Source organism: Trachypithecus francoisi, unplaced genomic scaffold (assembly GCF_009764315.1).
Source record: "Trachypithecus francoisi isolate TF-2019V2 unplaced genomic scaffold, Tfra_2.0 Lachesis_group10, whole genome shotgun sequence".
Classification (NCBI taxonomy): Eukaryota; Metazoa; Chordata; class Mammalia; order Primates; family Cercopithecidae; genus Trachypithecus; species Trachypithecus francoisi.
The window spans coordinates 12,336,671-12,354,843 of NW_022681455.1; the positions used below are offsets into that span (position 1 = coordinate 12,336,671).

The 18,173-nt window shown below is 41.8% G+C and overlaps 1 protein-coding gene across 2 annotated transcripts; it reads left to right on the forward strand.

The window, feature by feature from the left end:
* Positions 1-8,496: 8,496 nt before the first annotated feature.
* Positions 8,497-17,328, forward strand: EDN1 (endothelin 1). Of its 2 annotated transcripts, none has more exons than XM_033216233.1 (6): positions 8,497-8,547; positions 10,717-10,781; positions 12,413-12,581; positions 14,034-14,189; positions 14,355-14,495; positions 16,088-17,328. In XM_033216233.1, exons 2-6 carry the CDS (start codon positions 10,718-10,720, stop codon positions 16,191-16,193), a joined length of 636 nt encoding a protein of 211 aa, XP_033072124.1. In that variant the 5' UTR covers positions 8,497-8,547; position 10,717; the 3' UTR covers positions 16,194-17,328. The 2 variants fall into 2 exon arrangements, with proteins under 2 accessions (XP_033072124.1, XP_033072125.1); XM_033216234.1 differs by lacking the exon at positions 8,497-8,547 and adding an exon at positions 10,193-10,213.
* Positions 17,329-18,173: the final 845 nt, after the last annotated feature.

The window sequence follows — 18,173 nt, forward strand, 5'->3', positions numbered from 1 at the left end:
TTCCAAAGCTATGTTCTCAATGAAGATGAGCAGCAGGAGCCTGCCTTTTTCAGTTTTGATGTAACTTTTTAATAATATAAAAACATAAGGCTTGGAAAGAAAATTTCTTCCTGTATATTCTATAATAACTCAGATTTATTAGTAGCATATTCTTTTATTAATAACTTTATACCCCACAATAAGCTTTTATATGCACTATTTTATTTAATAATATTTGACTATTTTCTCCTAACACATTTTCATAAATTAGAAAATTAACATTCTTCATTCTCTACCTTCTTACTTAAGACATTTTAGTGTGTTGCTTTATCTCTACACAATCTTTAGTGCTTTGCTTTACATCTACAACTCAAAAGAAAATTGCTGTAACAAATGTAGTCCCTGGCTGGGTGCAGTGATTCAAGCCTGTAATCCCAGCATTTTTGGGAGCCTGAGGCGGGTGGATCACCTGAGGTCAGGAGTTGGAGACCAGCCTGGCCAACATGACAAAACCCTGTCTCCACTAAAAATACAAAAATTAGCCAGACATGGTTGCCTGCACTTGTAATCCCAGCTACTCGGGAGGCTAAGGCAGGATAATCACTTGAATCTGGGAGGCAGAGGTTGCAGTGAACCAAGAACGCAACCACTGCACTCCAGCTTGGGCAACAGAGCAAGACTCCATCTCAAAAAACAAACAAACAAACAAACAAAACCAAATGTAGTCCCTAATAAAGAAACAATGATAGGAAATTAAAGAGAAAATGACTTTTTTTCTCAGATCATTTCTTTTTCTTTTTAAGATATTTACAAATTATTTTCTCCACTGCCCACTTCATAGCTCAAGTCTGGCACTTTCAGCTGGAATTAGGAAGAGCTCATGTGCTCAGCTCCAAAACCATATCTTCATTCCGACTGCCTGATTCTTCCTCTTTCAGACTTCTCTGTACAATGTCTGTTGTGTTTCAGCTTTTTGATTCTTCAAATTAGCATCTCTGCCATAAACTAGATTTTGATATTGTTTCACCCCAGTCAACATTCAGTAATAGAACTTACATGAAAGAGTTCTTCCTCTGTCCTTTGCACATTTTCTTTTACGTTCTGCATTTGATGATACTTTGCTCTTTCCTTTTCTTCTGAATCCTTGATTTGAAAAAAAACTTTGCATAGCTCTCTGTATATCTTACTAACTAAACTTTTCCAATTGATATGACCGTCTCCATCATGTGACCTACAGCCTCAACGAAACACTTTCTTTCAGGCATCTTGAGATAAGTGGCACATGATATTTTCTCATTTTGTAGTGGGGAAAGGCAGAGAGAGGCTAAGTACCTTGACTATCTGAGTGAGGAGTTGATCTCCAAGGAGCTGTTTAATGAGTAGACATTAGTTTCTATTGAGTTGGATGATCTATATTTGGACCATGTCATTCTTAATAGTTTTACTTTCCTGAAAATTAGGTGTTCTCATAATTTGGAGTTCTGGCTAAATTAAAGATTGTCATTTTCCCCAGTTATGTTCTATTTTTCTGATATGTTATTTTTGCTCCCACCTCTGTGTTAGTCGATGGTGGCTTTTCCAAAGGTGGTTGCTGTTTTCAGATTCTATGTTCCCTAGAAGGTAACAAAGCCCTTGAAAAATCACTGAGAATTTATTACTTATTGATTATTTCTTTCATTTTGTATCTAGGGTTTTGAACTGGTATCATATCACTTTCAATTTAAAGAAATAAAGTGATTATAGATTAGATTAAAAATGAAAAAGCATAACTAGAATTAGGATGTCCTAGATGTTTTCTGGTCATCCACGGAGAGCAGAAAAAAATAAATATGTAGATCTACACATATAGGAAAAGATGCTAACCAGTCAAAGAAAATAGGTGGGCATTTGGTTGAGTTTCTTTGCATGTTGAAAACAGGTGCTCTTTGCCCCATTTTGTTGGATCCAAGTCATAACAAAGTGGTAGAATGCTCCTTGAAAGGGGAGGTGTATGGGAGAGAATTGGGAAAAATGAAGCCACTGGTACAGAGACCTGGTCATTAGTCCAAAAAGATAGTTTCTTCTAGATAATGTACAAAAATAGAATGGATGTGGGAGGAGAAAGAACAGCCAGAAAGAAACAAGGCTGTGCAAATGCTTTATCTAGAAAATGTTAGCCCTCCCAGGCTAATCTTGAAACTGTTTGGAAAAAATCCTTTAAACAAGCTACTTTGCAGTTCATGAGATCCTTTCCACTTTGTTGCAAGATTATGTGCTTTACATGCACATTAGCAGTTTTAAGATGGTCTAAATCATGCTTCATTGCTTCTCTCACACTCCAGGAAGGAGGGAGGTTGAGAATGGGGCCAGGGCTCCAGGCCTGATCCTTTCTCTTCTTCCTCCTCCTTCTTCTTCCTCTCCTCCTCTTCCTTCTTTAAAAGTAAGTCTTCAGTACTGCTTCCCTTAAAGTCTTGCAATAGCCTTATCTTGAGCTATAAGCACACACACTGCATATTCCTTCATTTGATCCCATTTTTCTTTTTCCCATGTTTCTCTAAAATAAATCAACATAATAAAGTAATAATTTGGAGTTCTGGCTGAATTAAAGATTGACACACAACGTCATTACTCTTCATTCTTTGCTTTTGCAAGTCACGTGTAAGAAAGAAACATATTTCAATGCCCTTTTGACTGCCCTTGATAAAATCTGTACTTAGGGAAACAGCAGTAATCAACAAATGCTAAACAATACTAACACGACATATGCAGAAGTTTTTAAGCTTCACAGAAAAAAAATTTAAGACATGAATTTCCAGGAAAATTATTCTTGTAACTATCCCAAACAGGTTTTTTTTTTTTCCATCAAAGAACAAATGGAAAAAAGTGCAAAAGCCAAATCAAACAAAATTCTTAGTGTGAAATATATTTTGGAGCATGTGGAATTAAATTTGCATTTTCAAATAAATCCAAACGCCCATTTAAAAAGTCATCTAACTTTTGTCCTATGAAGACAACGAGTAAAATATACTCTTTCCCTTTTCCTAGCATACTCATGTTTGGGAAAACGTGATTATCTGAAGAGAAATTTACTTTTAGTAAATTAGAGTTTGAGGGGGGAGTATGGAAGGAATAATTACAATTATCCTTTTATTCAATCTCTTCTCTTGGAAAGAAGAGAAGAGAAGAAATGTTGAAAGCCACAGAACTTTTCTAAAATGCTGTAGGGATTTTTTTTTTTTTTCTGTAAATATCCAAGTCCAAAAGGAGATTTGCAAAATGTGGAGGAGGAGATTTGAACTCATGCAATCATTTCCTAATACAAATAAAAATCTGAACCTTTTAATGGCGACATAGTCCACACCATGAATGGTCAAAATCACTGGAGCTTACGTACAGGAAGGGGTTCCTCAGGGAACTGTGGCAAATTTATCATCTTCCCTTCCTTTTAGGGACTGGACACTCATCCTTAGGACTTGAGAATCATATGTGAAAATTATATAGACTTCCCACAGTCTACTGGCACATTACAGAGATATTGGAAATATTAACCACACATGTTGTCTACATCCTCTCTTTCTCCTCATCATAAGCCACCTGTGTTCTCACTGACACTGAAAATCCAGTAACCAAAACATCCTGTTAAAATTCTCTGGCCCTTCTTATCCATGTTCTGTCCTTTGCCACAGCTCCTAAATCCTCTTACCTTTGAAAATCTTTCCTGCTACCCTTTAAAACCTCCATTCAGCCTCTTTCTCAAGTTGCTTTGTACCTAATTTTTTCATAGCTGCCTCGTAGGAACCTCAGCTTCCTCACCCCAATCATTGTTCTCTTTTCTCCACTGGTATTACTTTTCCTCCAAGGGTATCTATTGATCCTCCATCAGTCTATTGACTTGTGAATATAAAATTCATGCTACCTTCACATTGGAACACATAATGTACCTAGAATTCCTTTTGACACCTAGCGGTGGCTCGATAAACGTGGATGCACATCACACTAGAGAAATGGAGTAAAGGGAGTTTTCTGAATCCAGATTTCTTACATGAAAATGAATTTCAAATGAACCAATTTCTCACTGTTATTTTAGGATAGCTCTCTGAATTTTAGTAGGACACCAAAGACCATTTATTATACAAAAGTTGAGAATGATTGAAGTTACTTTGCTTAATGTTTTTGCTGCTAAATTTGATGTGCCAAAGAAACTTCTAAAAAACAAAAAAGAAATGCATAATATTCCCAGCTACTCAAGAGGCTGAGGTGGAAGGACTGCTTGAGCCCAGGAGGTCCAGGTTGCAGTGAGCCGTGATTGCACTCCAGCCTGGGTGACAGAGTGAGAAACTGTCTAAAAAGGAAGGAATGATGGAAGGAAGGAACAAGGAAGGAAAGAAGGAAGGAAGGAAAGAAGGAAGGAAGGAAGGAAGGAAGAAAGAAAGGAAGGAAGGAAAAAGAGAAAAGAAAGAAAGAAGGAAGGAAGGAAGGAAGGAAGGAAGAAAGAAGGAAGGAAGGAAGAAAGAAAGAAGAAAGAAAGAAAAGAAAGAAAAGAAAAGAAAAAGAGAAAGGGAGGGAGGAAGGAAGGAAGGAAGGAGGAAGATAGAAAGAAAGAAAGAAAGAAAGAAAGAAAGAAAGAAGCCATGAAGGTAGCTGCCATATTTCTGGAGGTACCTGCCCTCCAGAATTAGTTCCCTTTACCATCTCATCCAGACACATGGAAAGCTTGTTTAAAATGACTCCACAAATTAGACTTAATGAAGTGACTTGACTCAACTCCCCTCACCCTCCAGTGGTCTTTCCCTGCATCAGAGTCCCTTTAGTTTCAGATGTCACTCATGACATAGAACGAACACTTAAAAGATGAGGAGGCAGCCGCTGGCTGTCACATTTTTCTGAGATGTATGAAATATGATTCTAATATTAGTAATAATTATTAACAAACAATAATATCCTAATATAATTATTAATCATGAATTATTCATATGTAATCATATCATTATTTTCTCTTAGTCAAATTTGTAGGTTCAGACATGTGCATGCATGTGTGTCAGTGACACTCAGAGAGGAGATTTAAATAGAGAGTGGGAAGGGAGATAAAAGATAATTACTGCAACACTGGAGCAAGAAGCCAAGGGGAGGTATCCATTAAAAACTTTTTGGGATATGAACTCTTTATTTTTCTAGATTCTGGATGCCAGAACATCTGTTTTTTTGAGATGCATCTGTAGGAATGTTTCAGTGTGGAATATTTGAAAGTTATCTTGAAAGTAAAGGTCAGAGACAGGAATTGAAACAGGGCTTAATTCTTAAAGAAGAAGGTATAAGATATTGCAGTCGATGGAACTGTGGTGAGCGTGTTCCCCAAGAGTGGTGAGCGTGCCTGTGTGGCATATAAGATACACGTATGAACGTTTTTATTTTATTTTATTTTATTTTATTTTATTTAGATGCAGTTTCACTCTTGTTGCCCAGGCTGGAGTGCAGTGGCACAGTCTCAGCTCACCACAACCTCCGCCTCCCGGGTTCAATGATTCTCCTGCCTCGACCTCCTGAGTAGCTGGGATTACAGGCAAGTGCCACCACGCTTGGCTGATTTTGTATTTTTAGTAGCGATGGGGTTTCTCCATGTTGGTCAGGGTGGTCTCGAACTCCTGACTTCAGGTGATCCACCTGCCTCAGCCTTGAGATTACAGGTGTGAGCCACCGTGCCCAGCCAAACATTTTTATTTTTAATAGCTTAATGAATGTATAATGATTAAATGTTTATTTAGCATGTATTAAACTATGATTTCATGTAGATTTTTTAACCATACCAACCATGATTTCATGTGGATTATTTAACCATACCAACCATAATATCATGTACATTATTGCTTAAGATAGTAATGATATAAAATTTTCTTAAAATTATTCATGTAATAGAAACTAGTTAGTTAAAAGGAAAATATTAAGTAAAAATGTACAGGTGGCACCCAAATATGGTAAAAATTGTGAAGCAGTTTAATGAATGACTGAGCTTTGGGAAATGCCAGGTTAGAGAATTGGAAATACTCTTTTAAATAAGCACTTGCTATCTATTATTATCCTATGGATGAGTGTCCAGGAAATAGAGACGCATATGTTGTATGTTTTTAAAATGTACGGGATGAATTTACATTGACCATCATATTTCCTGTGCTAAATAAACCATTATTTTTTGGACTATAGGGAGAAAGTATGTTTGTTCATAGCTCCTGGAGATGTGTTATGTGTCACAGGCCTAGTAACTATAGTACACGATTTTTCACCAAAGTGCTACATAAAGTAGAAATGTACAATAGTCAGCAACCCAAGACTGAACCAGGCCTAGTGGTGTGGATAGCTTCACTTTGCCTACGATAAAATACTTCCTCATTCTTTGTGTGATTTTCAAGTAACTTAACGACTGTTAGCTTTGCTGAGCTAAATGCAACATCTTGTACCAAATGTATTGGTTTGGCAAAGCTACAAATTTTATGACGCAAAAGTTGAGAAAGGAAAGCTGGAGAGTGCTAAAAACAGTACACTTTGCTACTGTGTAGTATCTGTATTGGGGGCTCAGCATGTTTTATTTATAGATATCTATTAATACAGAGATACAGAAAGAAACACATAAAAAATAGTTTTATCAAATAATTTCCAGCATTCAAGTGTAGCCTCAAAAGCGAGACTAGGCCAGGAGTGGTGGCTCACACCTGTAATCCCAGCACTGTGGGAAGCCAAGGTAAGAGGACTGCTTGAGGTCAGGATTTCAAGACCAGCCTAGGCAACATAGTGAGATCCCTATCTCTACAAAAAAAAAAAATTAAAACTTAGCTGGGCATGGTGGCTTGAGCCTATTGTCCCAGCTACTCGGGAGGCTGAAGTAGGAGTGTCACTTGAGCCCAGGAGGTTGAGGCTGCAGTAAGCTGTAACTGCACCACTGCACTCCAGCCTCGGAGACAGAGTGAGACCCTGTCTGTAAAATAAAAAGATAATAATAATAATAATAATAAAGGCAAGAACAACCACAGCAAACTTTCTGTTGGGGAAAAAAAATCCCCCTCTTTACATCTCTCCCTTCCTTCCCTTCCCTCTCTGAGAATGACTGTGGTTGAAAGGAACGTTTTCCCTCTGCAGTCCTCTGAGGGGTGGGGTGGGGCTATGAAGGTATCCTCCATATTCACTCCTTTGTCCAGCTGGTTTTTTTTTTTTTTTTTTTTTTTTTTGTCTCGCTCTGTCGCCCAGGCTGGAGTAGAGTGGCGGATCTCGGCTCACTGCAAGCTCCGCCTCCCGGGTTCACGCCATTCTCCTGCCTCAGCCTCCCGAGTAGCTGGTACTACAGGCGCCTGCCACCGCACCTGGCTAATTTTTTGTATTTTTAGTAGAGACAGGGTTTCACCGTGTTAGCCAGGATAGTCTCGATCTCCTGACCTTGTGATCCGCCCGCCTTGGCCTCCCAAAGTGCTGGGATTACAGGCGTGAGCCACCATGCCCGGCCCGTCCAGCTTTTTTAACCTCTCCTTCTTCTCCCCACATCTCTATCTAGCAGTGCCTTAAGTGGAGGAGGAGTGGAGGCATTGAGCTTGTAAAACTGGTTTGTTGGGGTTCTCCTTCCCCACTTACTTCTTGATTCTTGGGAAAATGTCTTGCTGGGAGGCTGCCTGGCAATGCCCTAGCTGCCTTCTGTAGGCTCAAATGGGGCTTCCCTCTGCCCCTACAGGAGGAAAAGGGAGCTGCTGCCGGAAGGAGAAATGGAGAGAGGGACAGAGAAGGCAGGTGCCATCCCCTCACCCCTGACACACAAAGACATGGAAATACTCTCTCTCTCTCTCTGACACACACACACACACACACACACACACGCAGGCACACATCTTGGAAATTCAGGATTCAAAGAGACAGGGGCAACATTATATTTGGCATGGTGGGGCCCTTCCAGGTCTGAAATCCTGCATTCTTCCTTACTATTTACTTTACTTTCTCCAAGCTCGAGAAGGGCCAAGTGTGGGCGATGGCTGGCCACGTTTTGTGTTTCCAATTCATATTCACGGGATGACACAGATGGGGCGGGAGTGCTGTTGGAGGCGCGTGGGCAGTTTCATTTTGCTCCACTTCTCCACCTGAAGGCTGGGCGTTGCTGGAACCTGCAGGGGCAGCCTCAGCAAGGTGGGGTGGCCTGGAGTGGGGCGGGAGACCAGACCCCAGCTGAAGGAGAACCCAGGCTGGACCTGGAGGGTGTGGACGGTGGTTTGCAGGTAGGGGCCTTGAGGACAGGTTGGTCCTGACTGTTGTCAGTGTTTGGTCAAAGTTGCCAAAAGGTTACAAAAAAAAAAAGGTTGGGGAGAATCCCTGGCAAGACATATTTCCCAGGCCACCTTTCTTCCGCGGGTGTGTGTGTGTGGGGGGGGGGGTTGTGGGGGGAGGTGCCGCTTGGATCCTGTGAATGTGACATCAGCTCTCCTCTCCTCTCCCAAGGTCGTCTTCAGAGAGAGAGGTCAGGGCACCCCTGCCTGGCACAGGCGGCAGCGCTGGCTTCCGGCTCGGTGCCGCCTGTCCTCGGGGAGCTGTGGCCTCCCTGGGCCCCGGGGCTAGGCTGAGGTAAGCGCACCACGGAGGCCAGGGGCCAGGTAGAGGCCCTGGGGATAGGGTGCAGGCATCTTTGGGTGTGGGTGTGGGTGTGGGTGTGGGTGTGGGTGTGGGAGGGAGAGTTCTTGCCTCTCTCTCTCATCTCCAACTCTTGCTTCTGTGGCTCTTTTAGGGGATGCACGTCATTATGGACCTGTCGCTGCCACTGTCCCTGTTCCCCCAGCTGTGACTTCGAGGGAGGTTTGGGGGTCTGAGTGTGTCCAAACCCACGACTTTGCTGTTGGGATAAAAACTGTCCTTTTGATTTTAGAAGGAGGAGGGAGAAACGGTTTCCCAGCATGTGTGTTGGGCCAGTCTTGGAAATTCATCCATGCTTGAATTCCACCCTCCATCCCCAGAAAAGCTGCAGTAAAAAAGAGGAGATGGACAAAGTGTGTATTTGATGGCATCCCCTGGGAAGAGACTCTAAATTTATCCCGTAGGTCTTACTGGGTCACTGTGAGCACTTTGGTGAAGAACAAACAAAAATTCTGGGTGCTCAGTTGTCTCACCTGAAAAATGGGACTACTGGAAAAAGCCGATGTGTTCCATGCATGTTTTGCTTGCTTTATTAAGGCATGATGTCACCTGTACAGTAACTGCCCTCTGCATACTTTGGGGGGCGGGGGGAGGGGGCGGCGGTTTCAAGGTTAGATAGACAGGAAATTGTTTTGAAAGTGTAAACACATTATTAAATGTGAAGTATTATCTGATTCCTTATTCGAATGGCATTTCCTTCTCAACACCACCCTCCTTACATATTCACTTAATCTTGTCCAAGAACACCTTTTTTGCCCTAAATGAAGACCTTCCTCCTCCCACCAAAAAAAAAAAAAAAAGTCCCAGAAAAGATGTCCCTGCTTGTGCGGGGAGTACATGGAATATTCTGAGGTTCACTCCTCCTTCCTATGTTAGGCACCATTCCTTGACCCTCCTCGGCCCCCAAGCCAGGTTGCGTTTTCTTCTGCCGTTTAGAAGGCTTTTCCTTTTTGTCCTAGTAGAACATCAGCCCTGCAGCTCTTCATCTCCCCCTGGTGTTCTTCTCCCGCCATGTCTTAAGATTGGTGGCACCGACCAATCTTAAGATTTAAGTTCTGTAGGAAAAACACCTTTGCTTTTCAATCAGTTTATCAGCCTCCTTCGCAGGGGAAGTGTGGACACACAAAAGAACTTATGGGGGCTTCTGATCAGTGATAGGGAAAAGGTTGGGTATGTGCCTAAACGAGCTCTGATTTTTTTTTTAAGCTCCCTTTCTTGCGAATCCCTCACGGATCTTTCTCCGATAGACGCAAAGAACTTGAGCAAAGAAGACCCGCAGGAAGGGGCTTGAAGAGAAAAGCACGTTGATCTGCCAAAATAGTCTGACCTCCAGTAGTGGGGGAGTGATGAGGGACAGCATTCCCTTGTTCGACTGAGACTAGAATCAGAGAGACATAAAAGGAAAATGAAGCGAACAACAATTAAAAAAAAAAAATTCCCCGCACACAACAATACAATCTATTTAAACTGTGGCTCATACTTTTCATACCAATGGTATGACTTTTTTTCTGGAGTCCCCTCTTCTGATTCTTGAACTCCGGGGCTGGCAGCTTGCAAAGGGGAAGCAGACTCCAGCACTGCACGGGCAGGTTTAGCAAAGGTCTCTAATGGGTATTTTCTTTTTCTTAGCCCTGCCCCCGAATTGTCAGACGGCGGGCGTCTGCCTCTGAAGTTAGCAGTGATTTCCTTTCGGGCCTGGCCTTATCTCCGGCTGCACGTTGCCTGTTGGTGACTAATAACACAATAACATTGTCTGGGGCTGGAATAAAGTCGGAGCTGTTTACCCCCACTCTAATAGGGGTTCAATATAAAAAGGCGGCGGAGAGCTGTCCAAGTCAGACGCGCCTCTGCATCTACGCCAGGCGAACGGGTCCTGCGCCTCCTGCAGTCCCTGCTCGCCACCGCCGCCGCGTGCCCCTGCAGACGCTCCGCTGCCTTCTCTCCTGGCAGGCACTGCCTTTTCTCCCCATTAAAGGGCACTTGGGCTGAAGGATCGCTTAGAGATCTGAGGAACCCGCAGCACTTTGAGGGAACTGAAGCTGTTTTTCTTCGTTTTCCTTTGGGTTCAGTTTGAACGGGAGGTTTTTTATCCTTTTTTTTCAGAATGGATTATTTGCCCATGATTTTCTCTCTGCTGTTTGTGGCTTTCCAAGGAGCTCCAGAAACAGGTAGGCACGCTCGTTGACTTGTGAGTCTCGGAATTACAAGTTAATGTGTTCTTATCCACCTTCATGCCTTTCTTGCTTCTATTTTTCCCCATTCTTTTTATGACTGCAGCTTAGAGAGCAAGTGTCTCAGAATTATTGCTGAAAGCTACTTAAGTCTTCTAGTGAAAAACGTAAAATCCTCTACTGAATACAATTAGATACAATTGACTATAACATGGCATTAAAATAACTTATTATTTTACTATTATTATTCCATTATGTGTTTCCTTGGCTTTTAAAAAATAAGGAGTATGGACATACACAATTTAATCAAATGTATGTTTGTAATATATGTGTTTATACAGGTATACAGGACATATAAGAACTTAAATCTTATTTAAGCACTATTTTAATAGTGTGTTAATTTGTAAAATATTTAAGAATTCCAGTTTGAAGCCAAGGAATTTTATCCAAGTCGTTCAAGCAATATGTGTGCAGTAAAATCACCTGCAGAACAAAAGTCTGTTGACTAACTACCGCCCCCCCCCCCCCCCCCCACCCCCGCAGGCGGTTTCTGGGTGAAGATGTTTTCTTTAAAATTTGTCATCATTGACTTTAGGTTTCTTTTGGCAGGTTTTTGGCACCCAGAACAGTGTGAGCTCTCTTTCAGTTTTATTCACCTGTCCTGGAAGGCGAGCTAGGATAATTCTTGGCTGCTTAAGGATTTAGGCAGTGCATGTGCATCTGCCCCGGTCCCCCCGTTTTTAGGGTCAGTGCACTTTTTTTGTCTTTTCATGACCCTGACTAAAGAGAAAGGATGTCAAGGGAATGAAAATCCTGGAATGTGTCTGATCATTTGAAATGTACAAAATTGGGCAGATAAGCTGCATGGCTAAATTGTCAGGAGGAAGAGGCAAGGCAGTAGTGGAGAAGGGGGAGGCAGTGGATCCCACACAAGCCTGATGCCCAGGGATTCAGAATTCAAAACCCACGAAACTTTCCTTTGGTACCCTGACCTGCTTCTCAGCTCCATCTTAGGTCACTGGTTTCCATGGAGCTACCCTCCTGAATTGAATATTGTATAGTTAATTTCTCTCTCCAATCATTTTCCCCACCTAATTTTGAAAGATATATATCATCTGGGGTACCCTGTGCCCTACACAGGATGTGAAGTGGGTGGGTACCCATTAAAAAGAGGGTCACCCTGAATGAGGAAATAGCCCCAAATCTAGGAATAACAGTGTGATTTCTTGTCTTTAGTCATGTGCCAATGTTAAGCTTCAGCAGACCGTGCTGTCCTACCAAGTTCCTTGTAGAAGTCAACCAGATTTTCAACAGACAGCATTCCAAAGCATTTCGCTGAGGCTGCTCAAGAGGGGTGGGGGAAATCCCTTTTCAGGTGTTTGTGTCCTCTGCATTTGTATAATCTCCCTGAAGGTGGATAAGCCAAGGGCATGAGGGGGAGGCAAAAGGTGAAGTCATGTTAAGGAGGGAAAAAATAAAGAGCCCTTTTTTCTGTGTTTCTTGCTGATGGCAGGCTATGTGCTTCATCTGCTTTTATCTGCTCTGCTAGCTCTGACTCTACTGTGATCCAGCATGCCTCTCAGCCTTTGAGGAGACATCCCCCACTGACCTGCTCTTTCTCTCCCCAGCGGTCTTAGGCGCTGAGCTCAGCACAGTGGGTGAGAACGGCCGGGAGAAACCCACTCCCAGCCCACCCTGGCGGCTCCGCCGGTCCAAGCGCTGCTCCTGCTCGTCCCTGATGGATAAAGAATGTGTCTACTTCTGCCACCTGGACATCATTTGGGTCAACACTCCCGAGTAAGTCTCTAGAGGGCATCGTAACCCTGGTCATTCATTAGTGCTGGGTTCACCAGGAGCCCAGTTTTAGAGTCTCTTTTCTAGGGACTCTGAAGGTAGCCCTTCTAACAACATCCAAGCGCCTCAGTGGGGACAATTTCCCTCTATTCCTGAAAATAATGACAGCTTGGTTCTTAGCAACCAAGGGGAGGGTCTTCTGAGGCCCTGTAGCTCAGGCTACTTGTGATGGGATAGATAGAAGGAGCTGACGACAAACAGGAGGCTGCTGCACATTTCAAATGAGGAACTTCAGTGAGAGGGCCTCAGGGGGACACTCACAGTGGCATCTGATGGGGTTTCGGTAAGAATTGCTGAGTTCAGATGTGGGTTAGTGCAACCTGTGCTTCTCGTGGAAGAGTGGAGACTGAGAGGCAGAAGGGATTATACAGAGGGTTAGAATCTCTTAATTTTACTTACAGAAATACCTCGGTTCAAAGCGTTGAAGTCATGAGTGCAGGAATGAGTTTGTAGCAGAGCTGAACTGGAGCCTGGATTTCCTTTGCTGCTATATTTTCCCTTTAGAAATGCCCATTTCAGAACCTTAATAGAAATACTATCCATAGGCTTCTCTTTCACCTACAGAGAAGAAAAACAGTTTTTCCCCTTCTGCCCTGGACACTAGTTCATCATCTATCAGAAGCAGTCATAAACAAGCACGCATTTACTGTGCATACAATGTCCCGTTATGGCAAAGGGGGATAAAAATCCAAACAATATCAAACCAAGCCAAACACCACAAGGAGCCTAATAATTACTAAGGTGATACTTCCAAAGGGAGGACTTTATTTCTTAGATGAGAATGAAAATAGACACATTGGAAATTATTGGAGAACCCTCTGGCAATGAGTCCTTCCACAACCATATGATATCACTGACTGGCAGGAGAAATGTGTATACATGTGCCTCCTCCTCCCCCAACCACCGGGGACGGTGGGGGGGTGGTGGCACTTTTAGCAGTATCCTACATGGTTGGAATTGAAAATGGGTTTTAAAAATCCTGTGACTCATGGTTTTGCATTGAAACTTCTTCCCACTGCATACCCACAAATAGTTGTTAACTAAATAGACCATTAGAAAAGGAAGAAAATATAAAGCAGATGCCAAGCAGACATGTCCTAATTGTTGACAAAAAAGCAATGTTGCTTGTGTCAAAAAGAAACTGAACTTTGTGAAGAGTTGAAATGGAATTCCACTGAATTAGAAAAACTTGTTTTCTCCTGCCTGGATACGTAACAGTCAGGGCCATTGATGCACAGGTGTTCCTGGCTGTTGTTACACTTTACCCTCTGAAATGACGCTCCCCAGTGCTATGGGATGAGCTCCTTGCATGCCCAGTGGAATGAGTGTGCCCATATGTCATTTTAAAGACTATTAATTATGCTAATATAGTTTCTTTCTCTCTTTGGATAATAGGCACGTTGTTCCATATGGACTGGGAAGCCCTAGGTCCAAACGAGCCTTGGATAATTTACTTCCCACAAAGGCAACAGACCGTGAGAATAGATGCCAATGTGCTAGCCAAAAAGACAAGAAGTGCTGGAAGTTTTGCCAAGCAGGAAAAGAACTCAGGTGAGCAGAAACACCTTTGCTTTTTCAATCAGTTTAACAGCCTCCTGACCTCCTTCCTGTCATGGTGCTGCCTTCCTGTTTTAGAGAGAGTAACAGAGACATTGAAAGTCAGGGTAAAGCCGAAGATAAGATTGCTGAAATGTTTTTCCTTGTGTATTTTAACAGGGCCGAAGACACTATGGAGAAAAGCTGGAATAACCATAAGAAAGGAAAAGACTGTTCCAAGCTTGGGAAAAAGTGTATTTATCAGCAGTTAGTGAGAGGGAGAAAAATCAGAAGTTCAGAAGAACACCTAAGACAAACCAGGTAAGAGGGAAGGAAGAAAAATTAGGTAAGAGGTTCACAAGAGCAACTAGCCCTGGTCAGTGATGCCAGTGGCCTGTTCTGTTCCTCCAGCCCTTCTTACCTGGGCAGGGGAAAGACTTAGAAAAAAGTGACAGAGGAGATCTATGCATCCTATAGATTAAAAAGAGCAAAAGCATCCCTCTGAAATATTTCCATGAAGCTCTGGAATGCAAACTGATGTCCTCTGTACTTTTAGCACATACCATTTCATCTACAGGTAGATTTCCCCACCAAAATATATCCAGAGATACTTTTGTCATTTGGTTATATATAGCCTTTGTCTCTCTGAGTCAATGCATTTGCCACTTTCCCTGAGAAATCAAAAATCATTTTGGGGAGAGGACATTTAGAAAAAGAATCAAAATGTCATGGATAATCAAATTCTTCAACAAGTAGCAGTTATTCAGATGGTCAAAGGAAAAATAAAGTCATTAGGTAGGGTTGGTAGAATTTAGAACATGCTGTTTTTCAGGTTTATGATCTTTTTTTTTTTTAATAGGGAAATGTATTTGGTGCAGAGCCAATGTCATTCCAAAAAGCTCTCTCTTTTCCTGGTCAGTCATGCGCTGGGACAGAGAAGGGATCTGGATTTGGCAACATCATAGAGTTGCTCTGAGCTGCTCTTTGGTGATAATGCTTCCAAATCCTAAACTTTTTGGAATTCACAAGCTTGAAGGAGGAAACCTACTCTCTGATCTATCACATGTTCTGCTTTTCTCTATCGTGGTCTATGGAAACTTTTCTAGAAATCCAGTGGCAAGAAGTCCTATGATTAAAGTGTTCGGAGCTCAGGGCAGGCAGTCATGAACTACTTCTGAGTTGTGTATTACTGATTCGTGGGGCAGCCTCAGCTATTGGTTTCTTCACACCTGCCATGAGAGTTTCCATGCTTATGGTTGGAGGCCAGTAATGCAGTAATGCTCCCCACGAGATCAGTTTCTGAACGAACCTGGAATTTTGTATGAGTTTTTTTTTTATGCCAACTATTAAATCAACATTACAGTTCTTCCCTCTGTATTTCTCCTGTAAAAAGAAAACATTAAGCCTGCAAAAAAAAAAAAAAAAAAAAAAATATATATATATATATATATATATTAAAAATAATTGCCATGAAGTATTTGCTCTGGGCCTACTGTATACCACTTTTCTTTTTCTCTCTTTTCAACTAAATCACTGTCCATTTATTAAGATGGCCATAACTATTCAAAACCTAGCTGAGTTCCTCAAGGCAGGGTTGCATTGTGGTGAAAGTTGGGTTGGGGCTACAGAAGAAACCAGAACACCTCTAGTTTATTTAAAACTTGTATTTACAGCCCAATTCCCCTTAGACTTGACCATATGACCCCTCTCTCCCATTCTAAGCATGGGGCCAGCTTTATTTTTACAATGGTAATAGATATCACTTGAAGTTTTATCAAAGAGTTGCGGTGGGTGGTGAAAGTTCACAGCCAGATTCAGATTTTGTTTGTGCCAGATTCTGATTTTAGATGTTTCTCTTGCCAAAGGGTGATTTTTTAAGATAACATTTGTTTTCTCTTATCTTGCTTTATTAGGACGGAGACCATGAGAAACAGTGTCAAATCATCTTTTCATGATCCCAGGCTGAAAGCCAAGCCCTCCAGAGAGCATTATGTGACCCACAACCGAGCACATTGGTGACAGACCTTTGGGACCTGTCTGAAGCCATAGCCTCCACGGAGAGCCCTGTGGCTGACTCTGCACTCTCCACCCTGGCTGGGATCAGAGCAGGAGCATCCTCTCTGCTTGTTCCTGACTGGCAAAGAACCAGCGTCCTCGTTCAAAACATTCCAAGAAAGGTTAAGGAGTTCCCCCAAACTGTCTTCATTGGCTTACATCGGTGGTAACTACTTTGGTCTCTTCTTTCATCTGGGGATGACAATGGACCTCTCAGAAAGCAGAAACAGCACAGTGACATTCGAATTCGGGTGGCATCCTCCAGAGAGAGGAAGGAGATTCCATACCAGGGTGGAGTTTCTGACGAAGGTCCTAAGGGAGTGTTTGTGTCTGACTCAGGCGCCTGGCACATTTCAGGGAGAAACTCCAAAGTCCACGCAAAGATTTTCTAAGGAATGCACAAATTGAAAACATACTCAAAAGACAAACATGCAAGTAAAAAGAAAAAAAAAAAAAAGACTTTTGTTTAAATTTGTAAAATGCAAAACTGAATGAAACTGTTACTGCCTTAAATCAGGATATGTTTCATGAATATGAGTCTACCTCACCTATATTGCACTCTGGCAAAAGTATTTCCCACATTTAATTATTGCCTCCTCAAACTCTTCCCACCCCTGCTGCCCCTTCCTCCATTCCCCATACTAAATCCTAGCCTCGTAGAAGTCTGGTCTAATGTGTCAGCAGTAGATATAATATTTTCATGGTAATCTACTAGCTCTGATCCATAAGAAAAAAAAAAGATCATTAAATCAGGAGATTCCCTGTCCTTGATTTTTGGAGACACAATGGTATAGGGTGGTTTATGAAATATATTGAAAAGTAAGTGTTTGTTATGCTTTAAAGCAGTAAAATTATTTTCCTTTATATAACCGGCTAATGAAAGAGGTTGGATTGAATTTTGACGTACTTATTTTTTTATAGATATTTATATTCAAACAATTTATTCCTTATATTTACCATGTTAAATATCTGTTTGGGCAGGCCATATTGGTCTATGTATTTTTAAAATATGTATTTCTAAATGAAATTGAGAACATGCTTTGTTTTGCCTGTCAAGGTAATGACTTTAGAAAATAAATATTTTTTTTTCCTTACTGTACTGATTTTGAATCATTACTGAAATTTCTAAGGATTGGGCCAAAGTGGTTAAGAATTATAAAGGCAAATGGTTAAAGATGGTTTTGTAGAAAAGTGACAATTAAAAGGATATTACAGTCTAAGCTAATTATATAAAGAATTTTACCTATCTCTTCAATGTTGGTTTCACATTGCATTGAGGTAAAAACACAAAACAAAAAAGCAGCTTTAATACCTCTGTCTTCTCTTGGGTAGCAGCCTCCTGCTTCCCCTTCACCTGAAAATTCTCCAGGGACTTCATCCATTAACTCGGCTCAGGCTGTTAGGCAGGATTCAACAGTTTAAGCCGATGGTGTGGTGAGAGATGCTTTCTCCATATTAATGGACTGAAGGAAGTAATGGCAAGACAACCCCCCAAAACATACCTAATTATACAAAGTTACACACCAGAGTTGCGTTTAGAAAATGGCCTGCTCAGAGCAAGTAGAGGTTTCCAATGGCTTTTTATTTTCTCACATTAAGGATTTTGTTTCTTAAGGAACATTGAGTACCATTGCTTCTTCGTGATAGCCTAGGACTGGTCATATGCCCATGGAGTTAGAGACACCAGGTACTGATTCTAGGTCATCTGCCACAAAGCACCACTTCCTCTCCACTTTGCCTTGGCTGGCCTTATCAAATCACTGGAGAGCACAGGATTGCAACTGCAGTATTGCAACTGGTCACTACTAACTGAATTCTCTAAGAGCTTGATCAGCCCTCGGGAATCTTCATTGCCCTTTTCTAATAGTGTCTGAAGGAATTCCTGGCATTTAACAAATATTAGCTTGTAGTGATCACTGTTGTCCTAACAGTGACACATCAGAA